The 19,284-nt window shown below is 38.5% G+C and overlaps 1 protein-coding gene across 3 annotated transcripts in view; it reads right to left on the bottom strand.

Annotated features, from left to right (window-relative positions):
• Window positions 1–19,284, bottom strand: part of LOC104597720 (uncharacterized) — an 82,060-nt gene that overhangs the window by 21,123 nt on the left and 41,653 nt on the right. For all 3 annotated transcript variants that reach the window (XM_088891238.1, XM_010259439.3, XM_088891239.1), the window contains 3 exons: window positions 15,200–15,323; window positions 8,999–9,064; window positions 8,738–8,776 (listed from right to left, as the gene is read on the bottom strand). In XM_088891238.1, the coding sequence (XP_088747364.1) occupies window positions 8,738–8,776; window positions 8,999–9,064; window positions 15,200–15,323 (229 nt within the window). The remainder of the gene's footprint in view (window positions 1–8,737; window positions 8,777–8,998; window positions 9,065–15,199; window positions 15,324–19,284) is intronic.

The raw sequence follows: 19,284 nt of genomic DNA on the forward strand, positions 1-19,284 counted from the left end.
ATTTTTTGAGATTAAAAATCATTTTTTTTATATAAATGTGGATTTAATAGAATATTTATTCCATTAGTTTATAAAATACCAATTCTGAATATTATTTTTTTTTTTTAGTTGAAGTTGAGTTTTGAACATAAACATATGTTATTTGTTGGATTGCATGTTAACACAAAGGTTTATAAAAGTTATTATGTTTCATTCAATATCACAAGAAGCAAGGTGGCGTAGTGGTGTAAAAGCACACTCAAAGATTGAGGTGTAAAAATGACTAGAATTCAAATCATGCTATAATCATTTTTTAATAAAGAGACATAAAAAGTGAGTGCAATATAGTATCGGTTCATATTAGTGCATATCGGTTTGATACAATGTGATATGCACCAATACATGCCCATATTGGCCCAATACACATGATTCAAGGGATATGCCCTTGTTCGTAGCGTATCTCGTACCCATACACACCGATACTGAATTACTAATATGATATGCCCCTTATCGGACATGTCGTATCGAGATTTAAATCCTTGGTTATGGAGATTCCCCTTGGAACAAGATAGATTGTGGTACAAAAAATTTAAAAGCATTCATGGCTTGGAAAACAACAGATGGGGTGCTGGCCTCGACCTTATGGCCTCTAGGTTTTCTCCTTGGAATGCTATCCACGGAATTCTGCCTTCCCTTCTTGCTTTCTGTAGGTATGATGCTTGCGCAAGGAAGAAAGTGTGGTTTTGGGAAAATGTTTGGCTTGTACAAGGAAGAAAGTGTGGTAATGGTACCTTTTGGGATTTAGGATAGAGGAGAGGCTTAAGGGAGTCTGAAATGGGGTTGGTAGATGATTTTATTTTGATTCTAAGTTCAGTGTTCTTGCATCAGTTGTGCTCAAATACTAGAATTCTAAAGGTAGTCCTAGGTAGGTTACAAGCCAAATCCTTGCTTCACATCCCAATACCTCCACAAAACTTAGAAGTTCCCTTCATCCAAGCTCATTCCAACAATTCCACTTTTATCCCAATTTATCCTCAAATTTGAAATTCCCACAAAATTGTTGATCAATAACTACAAATTTCTCACCATGTCTAGGTCAACATACACACAAAACAATTACTTGATCCTCATCAATCCTCCAACCCTTAAATAGCCATTGTGTATCTACCTTCATAATCACTATGCACAACACCTCAGCCACTAGGGTGAAAAGAAAAGGGGTTAAAAGGTCCCCTTGTCTTATACCACTTAGCTGGAAAGAGATCTTTTGATACACCATAATAAGAATTGAGTAATGGAGTGAGTTGACACAACCTTTTAACCATAACCATAATAAGAATTGTTAGACAGTGTATGCCCTTAGCTCCAATCAGAATGATGTACATTATGACATTTATTGTAAATGAATAAAGTACATATTTGATTCATGTTATTATGGTGTGTTTCTGTGTAATACCCTTAAACTGGACACATATGAGACTTGTGTTAGTTTAGAATCTTCACAGCCGTTGGATAGATCTGGGGAGATTTATCCTGCCAAGGCTGACACTGATGTGCCGCCAAGTTGGTTGGGGTGGCTTGCCTTAGCTGTCAGAGTGAGACCTGAGGTACATGCAGTGTGGGTTTTCTTGAAACCCTGAACCAGACCAGAATTCCAGTATTGCCCTGGACCTTGGAGATTGATGGGCAAAAACTAGAATGTTACACCTGACCCCTAGACTCGATTATGATACTGCACTAAGTGTCGGATTGGGCTGTCTTTGATATGCCAATCAGTGAGATCCTTAGAGGGGGTCAAAACCTGGGTATGTTGGGACAGTCCGAGAATTCATCTGAGTGGGTGATCATACTGACAGGATCAGCCCCTTTGTTGGACAAAGGTAATGATCGGGGATGCACTCTCTCTGATGGAAACCAAAGCTGTCGGCAGCCAATTTCAATCGTTGAAATTTGTTTTTGCAAAATATATTTATATATAGATATGCATATATATATATTATGGTTTCAAAATGTTTGCAAAAGGTTTTAATTCCCGGGATCCATGTGAGTAGAGAGTGCAGCACTGTTCCTTGCAGCCGAGGGAGAAGTCCTCTCTTGTCGAGCAGTGTTTGATCATTATGGGTTGAGAGGTTAAGTGTAAGACAATTAAGGGTAATAACCGATGGGCTAATCTTGCATCTGCCCACAGTCCTTGGATTTTTATAAGGTGGTTTGACCCAGGGACCACTTAGTGTAAGTGTTGGGCCCATTAAGAGCCCATGGTGATGGGCTCAGGGGTTCACTGTTTCCTACAGTGAATTCGGCCAGGCCTTGTAACAGAGGCTAGGCTGAACCCATGTGGCTGATGTGTAGATCAATGTTTGGGTCCCACACCATACAAGGAAGCCTAACTGGGCAGCAGTTTGGAAGGTTAGTGAGCACATGGACTTAATGGGCCTAAAGCCCAATTCGAACTGGTTTAATTAGATTAATTAAAGAGGGGCGGATCTGGGATTTGGATCAACAGATAGGATAATTATCCTTATCCACTCAGAGAGTTCAGATCCAAATAAGGATTTGGAACAGGAAGCTCCTAATGAGATTAGGAGGGCTGATCTAATCTGCAGATAAGATTAGGACTTATCCTTATCTCTTAAAGAGAGTCCAGATTCAAATAAGGATTTGAATTAGGAAACTCCTAATGGGATTAGAAGATGATCTCTTTAAGGCTATAAAAGGAGGAGGAGGGCGAACCTCCATTCACTCAATCTGATCTCAGATACAAGAGAGAAAGAAAGCAACAGTAAGACTGCGCCATCTTCTGCTCTTGTCTTCTCCTCCTGCTACCGCCATTGCCAGTTCGTTCTCCACCTGTAGGAGCGATCAAGAAAAATTATTGATATCAGTTTTTGGTGAAAAACTGATTTGAAGTTGTGCTCACATACCCTCCATCGAATTCTTGCTGAAGGATTCGGTTCGTGTGAAGAACCTACTGATTCTGCTCCACCCTACATTGTGTCATCTTCAGTGGGAGCAGTCTTTGGAGATCTCCTTGGGCGCGAACACCTTCATTGGGAGTTATTATTTCTCCGTATCAAGTATCTCCCTCTCCTACCTTTTGGTTTCAGATCTGATTCGGTTTAGGGTTCAAGACTGATCCTTGAAAATGCAGTTTTCTAAAACAGGGAATATGATTCCCACATAGGAGAGAGAAATTTTTGAAATTTCGCCCTACCTTCCTGCAGGGTTCGGCTGTCCATATGATGGATCTCTCATCCCTTCAGTTGACACAACCTTTTAACCATAGCCTCCATCCAGCTCCAAATCCCAACTTCTCTAGGACTTCTAAAAGAAACCTCCAATAAACTAGACCGTAGGCCTTTTCCAAATCCAGCTTACATACCGATCCCTTCATTCTGCCCCTTCTATTCTCGACAACACACTCATTAGCCAATAAGGATTTCATCCACTATCTACCTGCCTTCCACAAATACCCCTTGGAACGGAGAAACCATTGATGGTAAAACCTACTTGAGCCTTTCTGACAGAACCTTTGAGATGATCTTATAAAGACTCCAAACCAAACTAATAGGTCTAAAGTCCTTTGGAGAAATTGCCTCCTTCTTAGGTATCAATGATATGAAAGTAGCATTTGCTCCAAAGGGGATCTCCCCTTTACCCTATGTGTGGTTGCAGTGCAATTTTATTTGCACTACTACAAATGCATGGGAGTTCAAATGAAAAGAATGAAAATTCTAGTTTAATTTTCTTTTGGATATTACTTTATTCTGCATCAGGTCTTATTTTACTTCATTTGTACTGAAATCAAACAAAATAAAGTAAAATTTGAAATAAATATATATCCAAATTTGCACCCAAATCATTTGTACTACCATAACTTTGCATCAGTGCAAATTTATTTCTAGTGCAACCAAATGCAGCCTTAAGGAAAATTTCATTAAAGACTACCAAGAGCTCAAACTTCAAGAATTACCAACACTATTGATAAAAAACCATAGAGAAACCATCCAGTCCAAGGGTTTTAGATCTATCCATTGAGAAGATTGCTTCCTAGATTTCTTCCACCGAAAACCTTCTTTTCGATAACTGAGGATTGTTCCTCAGAGATTCTATTCCATTCCAATTCCACCCAATCTGAACAACTCCCAAATGGTTCAGAAAACAGAAACTTAAAATGATTCACAAATATCCTTACAACCTCCCGACTCTCTCTAATCTCCTAACCTTCCACTATAAGGATTGAAAAGTTAAAAGTGTTCTTATAGGAGCATTTTCAAACCAAAAACCATGGTAACTTGAAATACCTTTTGGGTATTGAAGTTGCAAAGACAAAGCATTGAATTAATTTGTGTTAGAGGAAGTATGTCCTTGATTTTCTTGAAGAGGCCAATGTTTCCAAAGTGCAAAGCACAAAAAAAATGTGCACGGGCCATTTTATGCCCAAGGTGCAAGGTGCAAGGCGCAAGGCGAGCTATGCGCCTTTTCGAAGCAAGGCGCAAAAATGCAAAAAGTACTAAAAGTTAAAAAATGCCAAACAATAAAAATGAAAAATATTAAAAATATTAAGCTCAATATTAATTAAAAATATAAACTTAAATTTTAAAATAAATGTTTATAAAAACCTATTATCTTATATTAAAAACACATAAACATTACATGTAAAACATATTTAAAATGAAAAAAAAAACAAGCATAACATATAAAGCATATTCAAGCATGTAATCTCTTAATCTCTATTTTTTTTCCAATTGCATTACTTCAAATAGCTAATGCGATGCTAAACATTATGCGTTCCTGATTCTACGATCCCAAATAAGTCCATATCAGGGTCTTAAATTCTTAATCCCTATAAAAAAGGTTTTATAACTTTAAGTGTCTTTTTAAAATATCTTTTATTAGGATGAATGAATGAGCAACATTAGCAAACATGGGGTCCAACCCAGCTGCTAAGCACCAAAAGACAGAACAGAAGGCACAAATTTTCAAAAAGCACGCACTTGGAGGTGCTTTTTGAAATTGAAGCCTATACTTCTGCAGATTGGGTTGGATTAGCCTCTAATAGGAAGTCTACAACAAGATACAAAACCTTCCTTGGAGGTAATTTAGTCACTTAGAAAAGTAAAATGAAGGGATGAGAGATCCATCGTATGGACGCCAGAATCTTGCGGAATAGAATGGGCGAATTACAAAAAAAATCTCTCCATCCTACTGGAAAACGTATTCTCTATTTTAGAAAAATCATATTTTTCAAGGATCAATCTTGAACCAAGAACCAAACTAGATCTAAACAAAAACAGTAAGAGAGGGATATACCTAATACGGAGAAACAATATCTCCCAATGGGGTGTTGACGCCCAAGGAAATAACCAAAGACCGCTCTCACTGAAGATGGTGCAGTGTAGGATGGAGCAGAATCAGCAACGTTCTTCAAAAGAACCAAATCCTTCGCAAGAATCAGCTGGACGGCACGTGAGCACGACTTCCAATCAGCCCTTTCACAAAGGATTGATATCAAGATCCAATCTTGATCACTCCCACTGAGAATAGGAGATCAAACTGGCAAATATGGCGGCGGCAAGAAAGAATTAGCGCAGGGATGCTGAATTCTTTCTTCTGTGATTTCAGCTCTGAAGAGAATGTGAATCTCTCTAAAGGTTGCCGCCCCTCCTTTTATAAGCTTAAAGGGATCAGCTCCTAATCCCATTAGGAGTTGCTGATCCAAATCATATTTGGATCAGAATTTCCTTTAAGTGATAAGGGTAAACCCTTATCTTATCTGCAGATTAGATCATCCATTTACTAATCCCATTAGGAGGTTTCTGAATTTGCTAATCTAATCTCAGAATTCGCCCATCATTTAACTGATCAAATCAGCCCAGTTCGAAATGGGCTTTAGGCCAAATAAGGATATGTGCTCACTTAGCCTTCCAAACTGTTGCCCAGTTGGGCTTCCTTGTATGGCGTGGGACCCAAACATTGATCTACACATCAGCCACATGTGTTCAACCCAGCCTTTGTTACAAGGCCTGGCTGAATACACTGTTATGGACAATGCACCCCCTGAAACCCATCACATGGGCTCTATGGGCCCAACACTTACCCTAAGTGGTCCCTGGGCCAAGCCACCTTGTAACACCCAGGGACTGTGGGCAGATGCAAGATTAGCCCATCAGGTATTACCCTCAATGGTCTTACACTTAGCCTCTCAGCCCATAATGATCAAACACTGCCCGACAAGAGAGGACCTCTCCCTCGGCTATAAGGAACAGTGCTGCACTCTCTGCTCACATGGATCCCGAGAATTAAAACATTTTGCAAACGTTTGAAAACCGTAATATATATATGTATATCAGTATATAAATATATTTTGCAAAACAAAATTTCAACGATTGAAATCGGCTGCCGGCAGTCTTGGTTTCCATCAGAGAGAGTGCATCCCCGATCATTACCTTTGTCCGACAAAGGGGCTGATCCTGTCACTATGATCACCCACTCAGATGAATTCTCGGACTATCCCAACATACCCAGGTTTTGACCCCGCTAAGGATCTCACTGATTGGCATATCAAAGACAACCCAATCCGACACCTAGTGCAGTATCATAATCAAGTCTAGGGGTCAGGTGTAACTTTCCAATTTTGCCCATCAATCTCCAAGGTCCAAAGCAATATTGGAAATCTGGTTCAGTTCAATGATTGAATTAATCCTACACTACATGTGCCTTGGGTCTCACCCTAGCGGTTGAGACAGGCCACCCCAACATTTGGCAACATACCAGTGTCAGCCTTGGCAGGATAAATCTCCCCAGACTTATCCAACGGCTGTAAACATTCTAAACTAACACGAGTCTCATAAGTGTCCAGTTTAAGGGTATTACACAGAAACACACCACAAGAACATGAATCAAATATGTACTTTATTCATTTACAATAAATTCATAATGTACATTATTCTGATTGGAGCTAAGGGCATATAACTGTCTAACATAAAAAGCATATTGTTATTGCAAGGATAGTGCTAAAGTTGAATATAGAGATATGACACATACTGTGAGCTTTATGCCATTAAAGCATCTATTTGAAATAGTTGTATTCACCCATGAGAAGACCTATGAAACCATATTGTGACAATCAAGCAAGTATCCATATTTCTTCTAATCCGGTCTTTCATGAAAGGACCAAACACATAAAGGTTGATTGTCACTTTGTGAGAGAAAAAGGTACTTGGTGGAGAGATCAACATATCAATGTAGGTTCAGAGAAGCAATAAGCAGATTTTTTACCAAGAGTTTTAGCCACAGAAGAGTAGTAGAATACATATGTAACAATCTGGAACCTTATGATATATGCTCTCCAGATTGAGGAGTGTTAGCAGTCACCTAATCAGGGGTGTTTTAGTACTTTCATTATGTTTTTATTATGATCTAATGTCATTGTAAATGGACAACCATGTCCTAACTAAAGTTGTAGCACATGCTTAATCAGGGGAATAAAAGTAATCATACCTCACTTTAGAAATCTATAAATAACATTTGACTGGGTTGGTAGGCTATTCTCTTTAGTTCGGCCCCTCAGTCTTCTTCTATTCTTTTTCTTTCTCTCCTCATTATATGTAGGTTTCTGTAGGGTTTTCTTGATAACCTAGACATTATCAGTATCAGATTGCATGCCATAGCTTATCAGAACCTCCACACCCACTTTCCTAGAAGTGTAATCCTCCCCAACCCTAGGCCACCTTCTAACCTTCTATGAGACTCCTGCAAACCAACTCCTATTTTGCCAAGTAAACCTGTTTAGAACTGTCCTTTTCCCAAAGAAAGCCCCATGCTTTCCTCTAACCTTTTTGCTACTGAACTCAGAACCTTAAAAACAAAAGATAGTAAATGGGTAAGCTAGTTAATGTTGTCGTAATTAGCGTTACACTTCCCCCAAGAGAGATGTAAATTTTCTTCTTAGCAGTCAGCTTCTTGGTGAATCTTTCCACTACCAGGTTCCAAAGGATTGTGGATTTAAGATTGTCTCCCAAGGGTAGACCCAATTCCCAAACCCAAGTACATTATTGACCATTGTGAAATCGAGCAATATAAGGATTTCGATACTTTTGGATGTTCTCTATAGCATTAACACTTTTAGAAAATGTAAAATTGCACTTTGTAACAAATTGTAATATAAAAAAAAATTCTCCATGTGTTATTTATTTACATTTAAACAAATTTTGACAAATGATATCTACCTTCAAAAACTTATCCTACCCGGATATAGTATGGATGGAAATGGATGTGTTATCAGTTACAAAATTTACAGTCAAAACTGAAGTATCTGACACAAATCAGCACCTTTATGTGAATAGATGATCATCTTGTTAACTTCTTAACCAAGGGAGTTACTAATTTGACAGGATTCTAGGCAAGTTGAGCATGATCGACATCTATGCTCCACTTGAGGTTTACTAAAGGTAAGCTATAAGGTTATAAAATAAAAGGGCAGTATGGTCTTTGGTCATGTCAGTAGTGGTAACTGTGTTTTTCCTAATGACTGAAGTGTAAATATATGAGAAGTGGTTTTCCAGCCCTATGTCAGTTTACTCTATATAGAACATTTTACACATATAGGTCATTCCAAGTATTTAGCATGTGGAGGTTAATTTAACCAACTTACAAATCAGGTCCAAGATGAACAAGCAGGGTAGTTTTAAGTCAGTTAACTTGGATGACAATGGACCCAATAACAACTATGAATTAATAAAGTAACCAAACTCACCTGCAAGCGGCGTAGAATAGGCTTTTGCCACCGCTCTCGCTGATAAAAAGAGCAATAAACCATACATAAGAATTTAGTCAACAACATAAAACATAAAACATAATTCATAAATAAACTGAAACTACACCATTTGTTAACAACAAAATAAAATATGCTCTTAACTACATAAATGAAGAACAAGAAAAACCACTAAACTGTTAACTGCTTGACATGCACAAACATACTTAAATAGGAAACCAACTTGGACAGTCTAAAACACACCTTTGTCTTCCAGTAGTTATATACAGATTGCAGTACTGCATACTTTACGGAATGAGACTGCAATGCCTGCATCATAAAGGCAACTGCAAACAGTTAAAACATGAAAAAATCAATCTCTCAAGCAAAACATTCCGCATGTCCTCTAAGGGAAAACCCTCATCTCATGACAAACCAAAATGACAAGGACTGGATTTTTTTTTTTAATTACAGAATTTTCACAAAGATCAAAGGAAGAAGATTATGGGAAAAGCAATCCTATAACAGAAGATAGCCCAGGCAATACAACCCCAGGGTCCAATCCCACAAAAGACAAAGTAAAACCAATGACAAAATGGTACAAAGAAACAAATCTCTGACATACTATTGCCTATGAATGCCTATTTGTGCAAGACAGGAAATAAATTTGCAGATCCTGGGGTCTAATAGAATGGAGGGTTCACCCTTGCTCACCAAAGATATTCTGTCTCTAATGTAACGACTCATGCCCTAGGACCCTCATGAGGGAACAGTCATCCAACAAATAATCACCTGTAAAACATCCTCATTTATCAAGTGGCTGCATCTCAAGGAGAAAGATAATCTGAGAGCCGGAGGTGAGGGAACAAAGTCATTCTGGTAGATTCTTCATCCCACTGGACCAGAGTGGACCAAAATTATATCAACCTAGAACTAGCAGAAAACAACTCCTATGCCCAAGGCTCCCATTGCTACACAGTTTTCAATTGAGCTACATCATGTTTCTGAGGAAGGAATCCAACCAAGGACCCTCTTGGAAGGTCAACACGTCAAAGAAAAAAGTCAGGCAATATACCTCTGAACTAGACCTGTTCATGTTAAGCCCGCGGGCTCGGGCTTTCCCAAATAGTCCCCACCCAATCCCGAGCCCAACTTAATAATAGTATATAACTATATACACAATAAAAATATAATAAATATTATATAATATCATGTAATAATAATATCAATAGAAAAAAAATGTATTATATACTATTCTATATATTAAATAATATACAAAATATTATATAATATATAATATATTACATTTTTGAAGATAAAATAAAATATTATTAAAGGAAAAAATAAGGCATATATCAAACAAGGAATGTGATAAGATATCACCACACAACAACCACAAGAAAAGGCCCCTTAACTTCAAATCCAAACTACATACTCGCAAACCAGCCCCACCCAGGACTTTTACCAAAAACAACAGAAAAACTTAGACAAACAAAATAAAATCCACATATGCCCACAGCTTGACACTATCAAAACTTGCACTACAGAAAGGACTTTCTTCTTTTCCAACCATGATAAAGACAGTCTTGAAACATAACCTTGAAGGCAAAATAAATGAACCCAGACACCAAGCCCGAGACTTCTGCTAAAACTCTTAAACTTCCCCCCTCAACAGTGGCCACTTCACCCAGCCCCACCCCCCATCATCATTCTTTGTCCACAATTCCTTCCTCTCCTCTTTTACCTTCCCCCCTTCCCCAAGAACTCTCAATTTGTTAGATTCTTCCTTTCTATTTTTTTTAATATTCAATTGCTCTTCTCACCACCACTTCCCTCACCCCAAAAAGAATTATCCAAGAGACTTCCCAATTTCCACATGTCTATCCACTAGTCAATCAATACCCACCCTCCCCTTGTCCGAGTTACCTTCCTTAGAAGACTCTTCAACTCCACGCCCCCCCTCTCCTTTCCTCTTCTTCCTCAAATTGAGATTCTGTGATTGCCATATTTCCCAACACTCTACATCTGTCACCCTTCCCCCCTCCCTTCACTGCTACCTTTTCTATGACCTCCTTCTCAGCGATGTTCTCTTCACCTTCCTTCTCTTCTGTAAGATTGAACCCATTTCTTCCCCCTTCTCCCTTTGCGAGTCCTCAGATTTTTTATTGGATGGAAAAGAACCTAAAATCTTTCATCAAGGTTTGACCTCAAGCCTTGATTTTCGACCCATTCCTTTTGTAAATTATTTTGAATCTGCAGCAAGGGTCGTCCCCAACTAGCCCTTCCTTATGCCTATGAAAGACTTTGGTAACATGAACCAGCTGCCTGTTTTAAGTGTGTCATTAACAAGATTTTTTGAGACTCCTTCAACCTTTCTCATACCTAAATCCACCCCCAATTTTCCTACTAAAACCGATTTTCTCAAAAGCTTCCTCCTCACAAGCCAGATCCATTTCCACTGCACTCGTTTCTCCCCCAAAAACCAGGTCCAAGACCATGCTTCCAGCCCTTAATGAACTTACCTTACTCTTTGATGCATAACCTAGAGCATTTACTCATCCCCTTCAACCTCAGCTGGTTCAGCAGAACTAATTGTCGTCAAGACCCTATAACTCTCCTCTACCACAGCCCTACCTTTCGTGGCACCATCATCTGGTTCCAGCAAAAGCACTTGAGATTCATCCGGGATCGTATCTGGGCCTGTTTCAACCTTCAAACCTCTCAGACAACTTGACGAGCTCAGCTCTTCAGTGCTGGAAGGTTTTAAGACATGATTTTTAAATCCAGCTACTTTTTTTGCCTTCAACCGATTAGACGCACTAACCTTCCCCAACCTCCTCCTATATGACCCAACCCCTGCTAATCTTCTTGAGCAACAGACATATTTTGGGCTGCATTTTTCCAGCAATCCACCATGTTTGTCTTCTCTTGGAATCCACCACAGAACCGACTGTGTGGAAGCTTTTTCCTTTCCCACACTCATCTGTCAAACTTCGGTTAAGGACGATGATGGACGCAAAATACCATCCCCCATCATCCCCCCAACTTGACTCATGTGAGTCTTTAAGAAAACATGTGCCTTCTCTTTTATGGGCCTGAATGTCGGCCCACCTTCCAACATATGTTCTCCACATATCGCTTTTGACAAAACCAGCCCAACTCCCTCTTTAATCCCAGCCTCCTTCACGTGACTACTTAAAGAGCCACGCGGATGCGCCTGATCTGTTAGGCCCACCCGGTTTGACTCTCCCTTCTGGTTGACCCCAGCAATTCCTCAACTTAATTGCTGGCCTGAATTTAAATTCTCTTTTATCTAGACATATGTGTCTTCTTTAAAACTATTAATTAACACTTGGGCATATGAAGAGCCATCTGCCACTGTTTTTTTGTCGTTTGGCTTTCTCCACACTCTACCCCTGCTGTTCCAATTTGGTGAAACTTTTGTTCCCTAATGCCCCAACAAACTAGGAATTGCCACGTAAGCACTCCCTCTCCACCTGTTCATATTCTTCCCTCCTACCTTCCTTCCCCAGAAAGGCTTTCATGGAGTTTGTCATGCACACAGAGTAGGAAGATGAACCATCTGTCACAAACTCCACCTTTCTGGGTGTTTCTTCTGGTTTCACACCATTGAGCTTTAAGGCTGCTGAATGAAGATCACATGCAAAAACACCGACCAACTGAGAACTGCAAATGGATGCCAAGGATTCAAAAACTTCTTCTTTCCACAGATGAAAGAGCATCCCAATTATTCTAACGATGATAATATCTTCAATACCAGCTTCTCTGGCATTAGACAGAGGGCACCATCTTGACATTGTTATCCAGTAAATTGACTAGAGCCTTACATTTTTCAAATGGGGGGTAATACCGTAATACTAATGGAGCTTTTTTTTTAATTCCATTACTGCTATGAACTTCCAATCCACTGGCCGCTGCTTAGTTTGAATCACCAGTTTCTTTTTCCACTCCTCCATACCTCCGTTAGGCAATCACCCTACTTCCCTGAGCACCCTTTCTAATTACCATTGAGAGGTCTTTTGGATCCTTCTGCTCCTCTATGACCTGCTCTGGTTCTCCATGTTGTTCACTGCTTAAGTGGTCTCCCTTTCCTTGTTATAAACCTGGGCTTCTTGCTGCTCACTCTACTCCAAGAACTCTCTGAGGACTGTTGAAATCTCCTTCCATCCTTCACTTTCCCTTCCTTCAGGTAAGCATATAATCTGTTTTCCCTTTACCGAAAAACTCATATAGTGTAATGAATCTTCCTTTAGCATTTGATTTCCTTTCAGCCTTAAACCCTCTATTTACCTCAATCTTTGTATTCTTATAGGTATCTTCTCTTCTCTGAGATAAGGCTTCTACCACAAACCCCTGAAACAATTCTATTACTTCTTTTCCCACTAACAGCACCATCGACACATTCATCTCCCTTACCTTGAGTTCTGTAGCTCTCGAACAACAGTCTTCCCTTCCACCTTCACCAATCTTCTCCATCTCCCAGTCTTCCTGAGTTCTGTAGCTCCTGAACCCATGACCTTATGCATCAGATTCATAGGGTAGCTCACTTTGAGGGAACCTTTTAATTACATCTATGCATCAGATTCTCTTAATTACATCTATGCTAGGGGTAGAGACAACCTTTTAATTATGACATAGAAGTTTAAATGAATAGAGTGGAATATATTATTAATAATATATAATTAATTTATTATAAAATATCTGTCCAAATCGGGCTTCCCGGTTTATATACGACCATGCTCAGGCTCAAGATCTAGGCCCGATGGTCAGGCCAGGCCCGTGAACAGGTCTACTCTGAACTGGCCAACCTGCTTAAGCCAGTGCATAAGCTTAACATTCACAAGCTTTGTTACTTCCTTCTATGAGTAGTTTACACCTTTGGAGATTTGCATTCCTTCACGACCCCCCCCCACACACACACACAATGTGCATATATTTAGTTACACAAATATGTAGAATTCTCTCCTCAGATGTCATCTCTCATCTACACCATACCCAGGCCCCTCCTCTATGGTTCACTATAGAGCACTAGTGCAGAATAATGTATACATGCAATCAGCATTGCAATAGAGTTGACACCCAGGAGTTGCAAGGAAAATAAATGAATAATATACTATAATATATAATTAATTAGTTAAACCTATTGCCAAAGATTGTCATGTTGTTCTGCAAAGAGTGTACGCCCTCTCAACTGGTGGTCACACAATCAGTGTAGGAACAGGCAGTGTCAAGGCAAGGAGTGCGCCTTTTTGAAGCAAGGCACAAAAATACAAAAAAAAAAACTTAAAATTTTAAAAAAATGTCAGAAATTTAAAAAAATACCAAAAATTTTAAAAAATGCATACAATATTAAACGTAATATTAATAAAATTATAAACTGAAATTTTAAAATAAGTGTTTTAAAAAACCAATTATCTAAAATTAAAATACATAAACATAACATGTAAAGCATATTCAAATGAAAATTTAAAAATAAAACCATACACATAAAGCATTTTCAAGCATGTAAAACCCACTATCTCTTTTTTTCCTCAATTGCATTGCTTCAAGTAACTAATGTAATGTAAATCCAAGGTTCAACATATCGATATGCCGGTAGGGGCGTATCAGCCTGTATCTTTGCTCGTCTTTTATTTTTTATTTTTTTAGTTTTTCTTTGAAACTGGTTCAGAGGGGTCGGTTTAAGCCCATCTACCCCCTGAACCAAGTCAGACCCTGAAACTCCCCCTGTAGAGGCATATCGGGAAGCCGCCAATATGTATCGAAATTTTGAACGTTGTGTAAAATATATTGCATTCGTGATTCTACGAGCCACCTTTGTACCAACGCCCCTCGAGGCAAACCCAAACAAGTCCATGTTAGGGTCTTAAATTGTTAATTCTCACATAAAAAAGTGAATGTTAAGCTTATTCTCCACAAGTCAAATAGGATCTTGACGGAAGTTATATGGGAGCAAGTGGAATGGCATGGTGGGGTTATAAGAGGTGCAAATAGAGCAATTTTGTCACTCTATTCTGGCCTGACAGAACAAGGAATAGTTCTTCGAGCAAAAATTTCTGCACCCTATGGCATGAAATTGGCAGCATCACAAAAATTAAAGGATATTTTGGTGGAAAGGGATTTCAGGACAACATTTAACTGTTCAATTGAGGGCAACCCAGAATATGGAGGTAAAGAAGTATCCTAAGAGAAATAAGAGGAATGCTAGCTATGTTAAGAGCACAGATATGCTGGATCCCAAGAGAAAGGAACAATCTAGCAGATTCTTTAGCTACCAATGTAAATGGTGTAGGCTGAAGTTTTAAATGGGTATACGAGTGTAGCAGTGGCTAGCAGGGCTCATAATGTTTTACAATTATAATTTCATCATTCTTTTATTTCTTTCTTCTTTCTTAATAATTATTTTTCTTTATTTATCTTCAAAAGAAATGAAACCTAATTCACCTCAACTGCAGAATCCAACTGTAAAAGAACAGGGACAGGTGAACCAAGAGTAGGCATTATGATTCCTGCTCTTTCCCGGGCCTTGTGATCCAAAACCTCCAATTTGAAAAGAAGAGCCTCGAACCTGTTTTGACATGCATATGCACAGACAATTACCACTGGTGACAGGAGAAATATCAATTTTAGAAAAGGAAAAAAAGGCAGCAAGAATTGTTCAATGGTTTTAAAGAAAACAATTTCCAAAACAATATTTTGTAATCATCTAACACATGTATTTCTAGGTTGTTGAATGTACATACTCCCATGGACATGAACACCAAAAGGTAGCTTCTTACATGCATGTCGGTCATCATCAACTGAGACCTCGGAATTTAGACTTTATCTACTACAAAATTAAAATGCATTAAGGAAAAAGGTGTGAACAAGTTGTTGGGCTCAAGTGCTACACATGGCAGCATATGAAAAAGAAAGTAGTTTTGATAAGCAACATGTGCATTTTGTAGACAAATTGTAATTTACTAGTACTCAATAAGCAATACAAACAATCCTTTTCTCCCAAAAAAGAAACCCTATCCTCACTATTACTTTAAAAAGATTGAATAGAAAATTAAAGTTTGAAAATATATTGTGATGCATATTTGTGGTTATCAAAGGCAAAGGTTCCAATAGATCAAAAAAACAGCAAATTAGGGTTGTCTTCGTGTCTTGGGACATCGATCGGAAAAGAGGTTTAGGGGAAAATAAGGTGTCACTGGCTATGGATCCTCTCTATTCCCAGACCTTGAACTCCATTGTCTTGTCCTCTTGTGCCTCCTTTGGAAAGGTCCTTTGAAAAGGTTTGGTGCTGCCTAAAGTATAAGTTTTCCATTGGAAGGTTTTGCAAAAGAGGAGACTTAGCTGGAGCCCTCCCCCCATGCGTTTCCTATGACAGAAAGTGGTGAAACTACTACTCATCTATTTTTCTCCAACCGTTTTGAGAGTTACTGTTTTCTCTATATCATTAATTCGCTATGTATGGGATCCTCCAGATAGTGTGGAAAGAGTATTTCAAGACTCCTTCAGTCCGGCCAAGGGGTTAGTTACTTTGGAAGTATGTGGAATCACTGTCTTGTGATACCTATGGGAGAAGAAGAATGCAACAATCTTCAAGGAAGAAGCCTGCACCAAGGGTGCAATTATTAAGAATATCATGATTAGGGTGGTCCATTGGGTAAAGGCTTTACCATGCATAAACAATGGACACCATTGAGGCTTTACCCATGTTTCCATGGAGTTGTTCTCTTCTTATTCATATGATGACTTGTGGAGAAGGTGGGAGGGAGGTAGCTGCATCTTCTATGAGGAAAATAAAATTCAATAAACAATGGGCACCATCTGTGGAGGGGTTTGTCAAATTAAACATTGATGGGAGCAGTGTAGGAAATCCAAGTCCATCAGGTGTGGGAGGTGCTTAGAGACAAGGATGGACGCATAATTGCTATGTTCTTGGATCCAACTGGTGATGGGAACTCCACAATGGCTTAACTTTAAGCCGTACTTCAAGGACTACAATGGGCCAAGAAAATGAATATAAATAATTTAATTGTAGAAGGTGATTCCAAGGTTGTAACTGTATGACTAAAAAATAGTGAGAAATCAGTGAAGGGCTATGGAAATGAGCTAAGACAGATTAAATGGTTACCAAGGAGCAAATATGCTGGATGATTGTAATGCTACAAGAAATCAATTGTATTGAGCTTGTTTATAATATCAATGTTCTTGAAGTGGTAGGGTAGTAATTGCTACCCCATCCAAAGGTTGATTGTAATGCTTGTAATATTTCTGATCTTCATTGATAAAATTTATAAGTTATTCATCCTTAAAAAAAATGTATCTAGCCAACCACCATGGCTATGAGAAAAACCAATTTATCCAACTGATAAAATCCAGGAATCCCTCTTCATGAAGAGGTCATGCTTATATATTTGACAGCATTCCACACCAACAGGACTAAAATATTACTGAATCATGTGTAAAATAGCATATATTCTCTCTCCAACCTCACCATTCTCTCTCACATTCTACACTACTGAGTTCTTTTCAACCCCCACTTCATAAATGGTTACAGGCTTACAGCAGTCCCAGGTTGGGTAGTGGCTAGAACTGAGAATCAGTGAAATGAGCACTTGGGTCAGCCAAAAAAGAAGATAAAATAAGATCAACATTACCTGAAAGAACAGAAAGATGAGAGAGGAATGAGTTTCTGGAATTATCTGGTTCATTCGTTTCCAGCCCCCAACTGGCTCATTCGTTTCTCTTTGACTTGTCTAGTTTATAAATATAGAGGAAGACGTCGTGTGATATGATGCATTGGAAATGAAATTGAATTAGGCTTTAATGTCCAGATACAGGAACAGGAATGCAACCTAGTTTGGAAACACCAATACACTAGGCATGTGGAGGTATCCAGGTATGATAGGAATGATGTTTTTGTTAAGGTTCTAAGTCCTTCTAAATCTAGTTTACTGCTGTTGTGTTTAGGGGTGTCCATGAAAAACCAAAAAACCAAACCGGTCGGTTCGTTTTGGTTCGGAATTTTTGAAAAACCGAAGGACCGGTTCAGTTTTCAATTAACCTATAAAAAAACCGACGGTTAACCGAACTGACCGGTATATATATTTATATATATATTTTATAAATATTTTTAATATATGTCACATATTTTCTATGTATTTTATATAAAAACATATTCATTATATATAAATATATACTTAATATTATATTTATAATGATCTATTTATAAATATATTATATATTTCTAAAATACTTATAATATATTATATACCATTTATTATTTATAATATAATATTATACATTTATTTATATAATATATATTATAAATATAAAAAACCGAAGAACCGAACCGGTCAAAAACCGAAACCGGCGGACCGGTTAATCGGTGGTACCGGTTCGGTTTCGGTTTGGCAAAATGAAAAAACCGGTACTACCGGTTTGGTTTACAAAAAGGGGCCATGGTTCAGTTAACCGAACCGTGGACACCCCTAGTTGTGTTATCATTCCTCTTCCATTAAGTCTTTGCTGCTGTTGTATTCTCATTCCTCTTCTCAATTCTTTCTTTTAGTACTTATTGCTTCAACTCTTCTTACTATCTATATCCTGCATCAAACATTGTGTCATCCCCCCTCCATCAATAGACTCATAGTGATGGAGAGGCCTCAGCCCTAGAGTAAGAAGAGGTATGTGACAAGTCTAAAGAGACCAACAGAAAAGAAGCAACAAGCTTCTGATTTCACTAGTTAATTGTTTTTCAATTCTATTTTGATGACTTCTAGTTGTGTCTCAGTTAATTCTAGCATTTCTAGTTGATTTATTGCTGTTAGAGGATCTTTGAATTAATTATTAAGGTTTTATCAGACACAACAGTGGGACTACCTTGTTCTTGATAGAAGAGCACCTTGCTATTGCCAACCAGTTTCTCTAAAAGTCATTAAAGGAGAACTGATGGAACAGATCCAAAGTCTTCAACCATTGTATTGCCCTATTCAATACACAGTCTTTTAGTTGCTGTTTATTTCTTTCCTTCTCTTGAAATATTCTATCATTTCTTTCTTCCCATATTGTCCAAATCAAGGCTGCTCTCGCACATCTCAACATTGATCTTCCTCTTTTTGTAGGCCAACTCAAGGTAGATTGGTCAAAGATCAACCGTATTTCTGCTGGCGAGCTCCAATTACACCCAAACAAAGAGAGAAGCCAAACCCACAATTCTGTAGAGAGTGGACATGAAATGAATAGATGGTAACAGTCCTCCCCTTGAGCTCTATAAATGGTACACCAGTTGGGAGAAATACAAAGGAGGGGTCTTCTCTTTTGTAGGTTTTCTAAAGTGTTTACTTTTCCATAGTACACTTCCTAGCAAAAGGCCATAACCGTTAGGGGAATTGGCCTGAACCAAATTTGCTTCGAGGGAAAGACCTGTTGAGTAAGAGGCTGGGACAAGGACTTAAAGAAAGAGGCACATGATTTATCAAAAAAAAAAGAAAAGAGGCACATGTAAACATCCCTTTGGGACTAAGGACCCACGC

The sequence above is a fragment of the Nelumbo nucifera genome, chromosome 7 (genome assembly GCF_055504915.1).
Source record: "Nelumbo nucifera cultivar China Antique chromosome 7, China Antique-T2T, whole genome shotgun sequence".
NCBI lineage: Eukaryota > Viridiplantae > Streptophyta > Magnoliopsida > Proteales > Nelumbonaceae > Nelumbo > Nelumbo nucifera.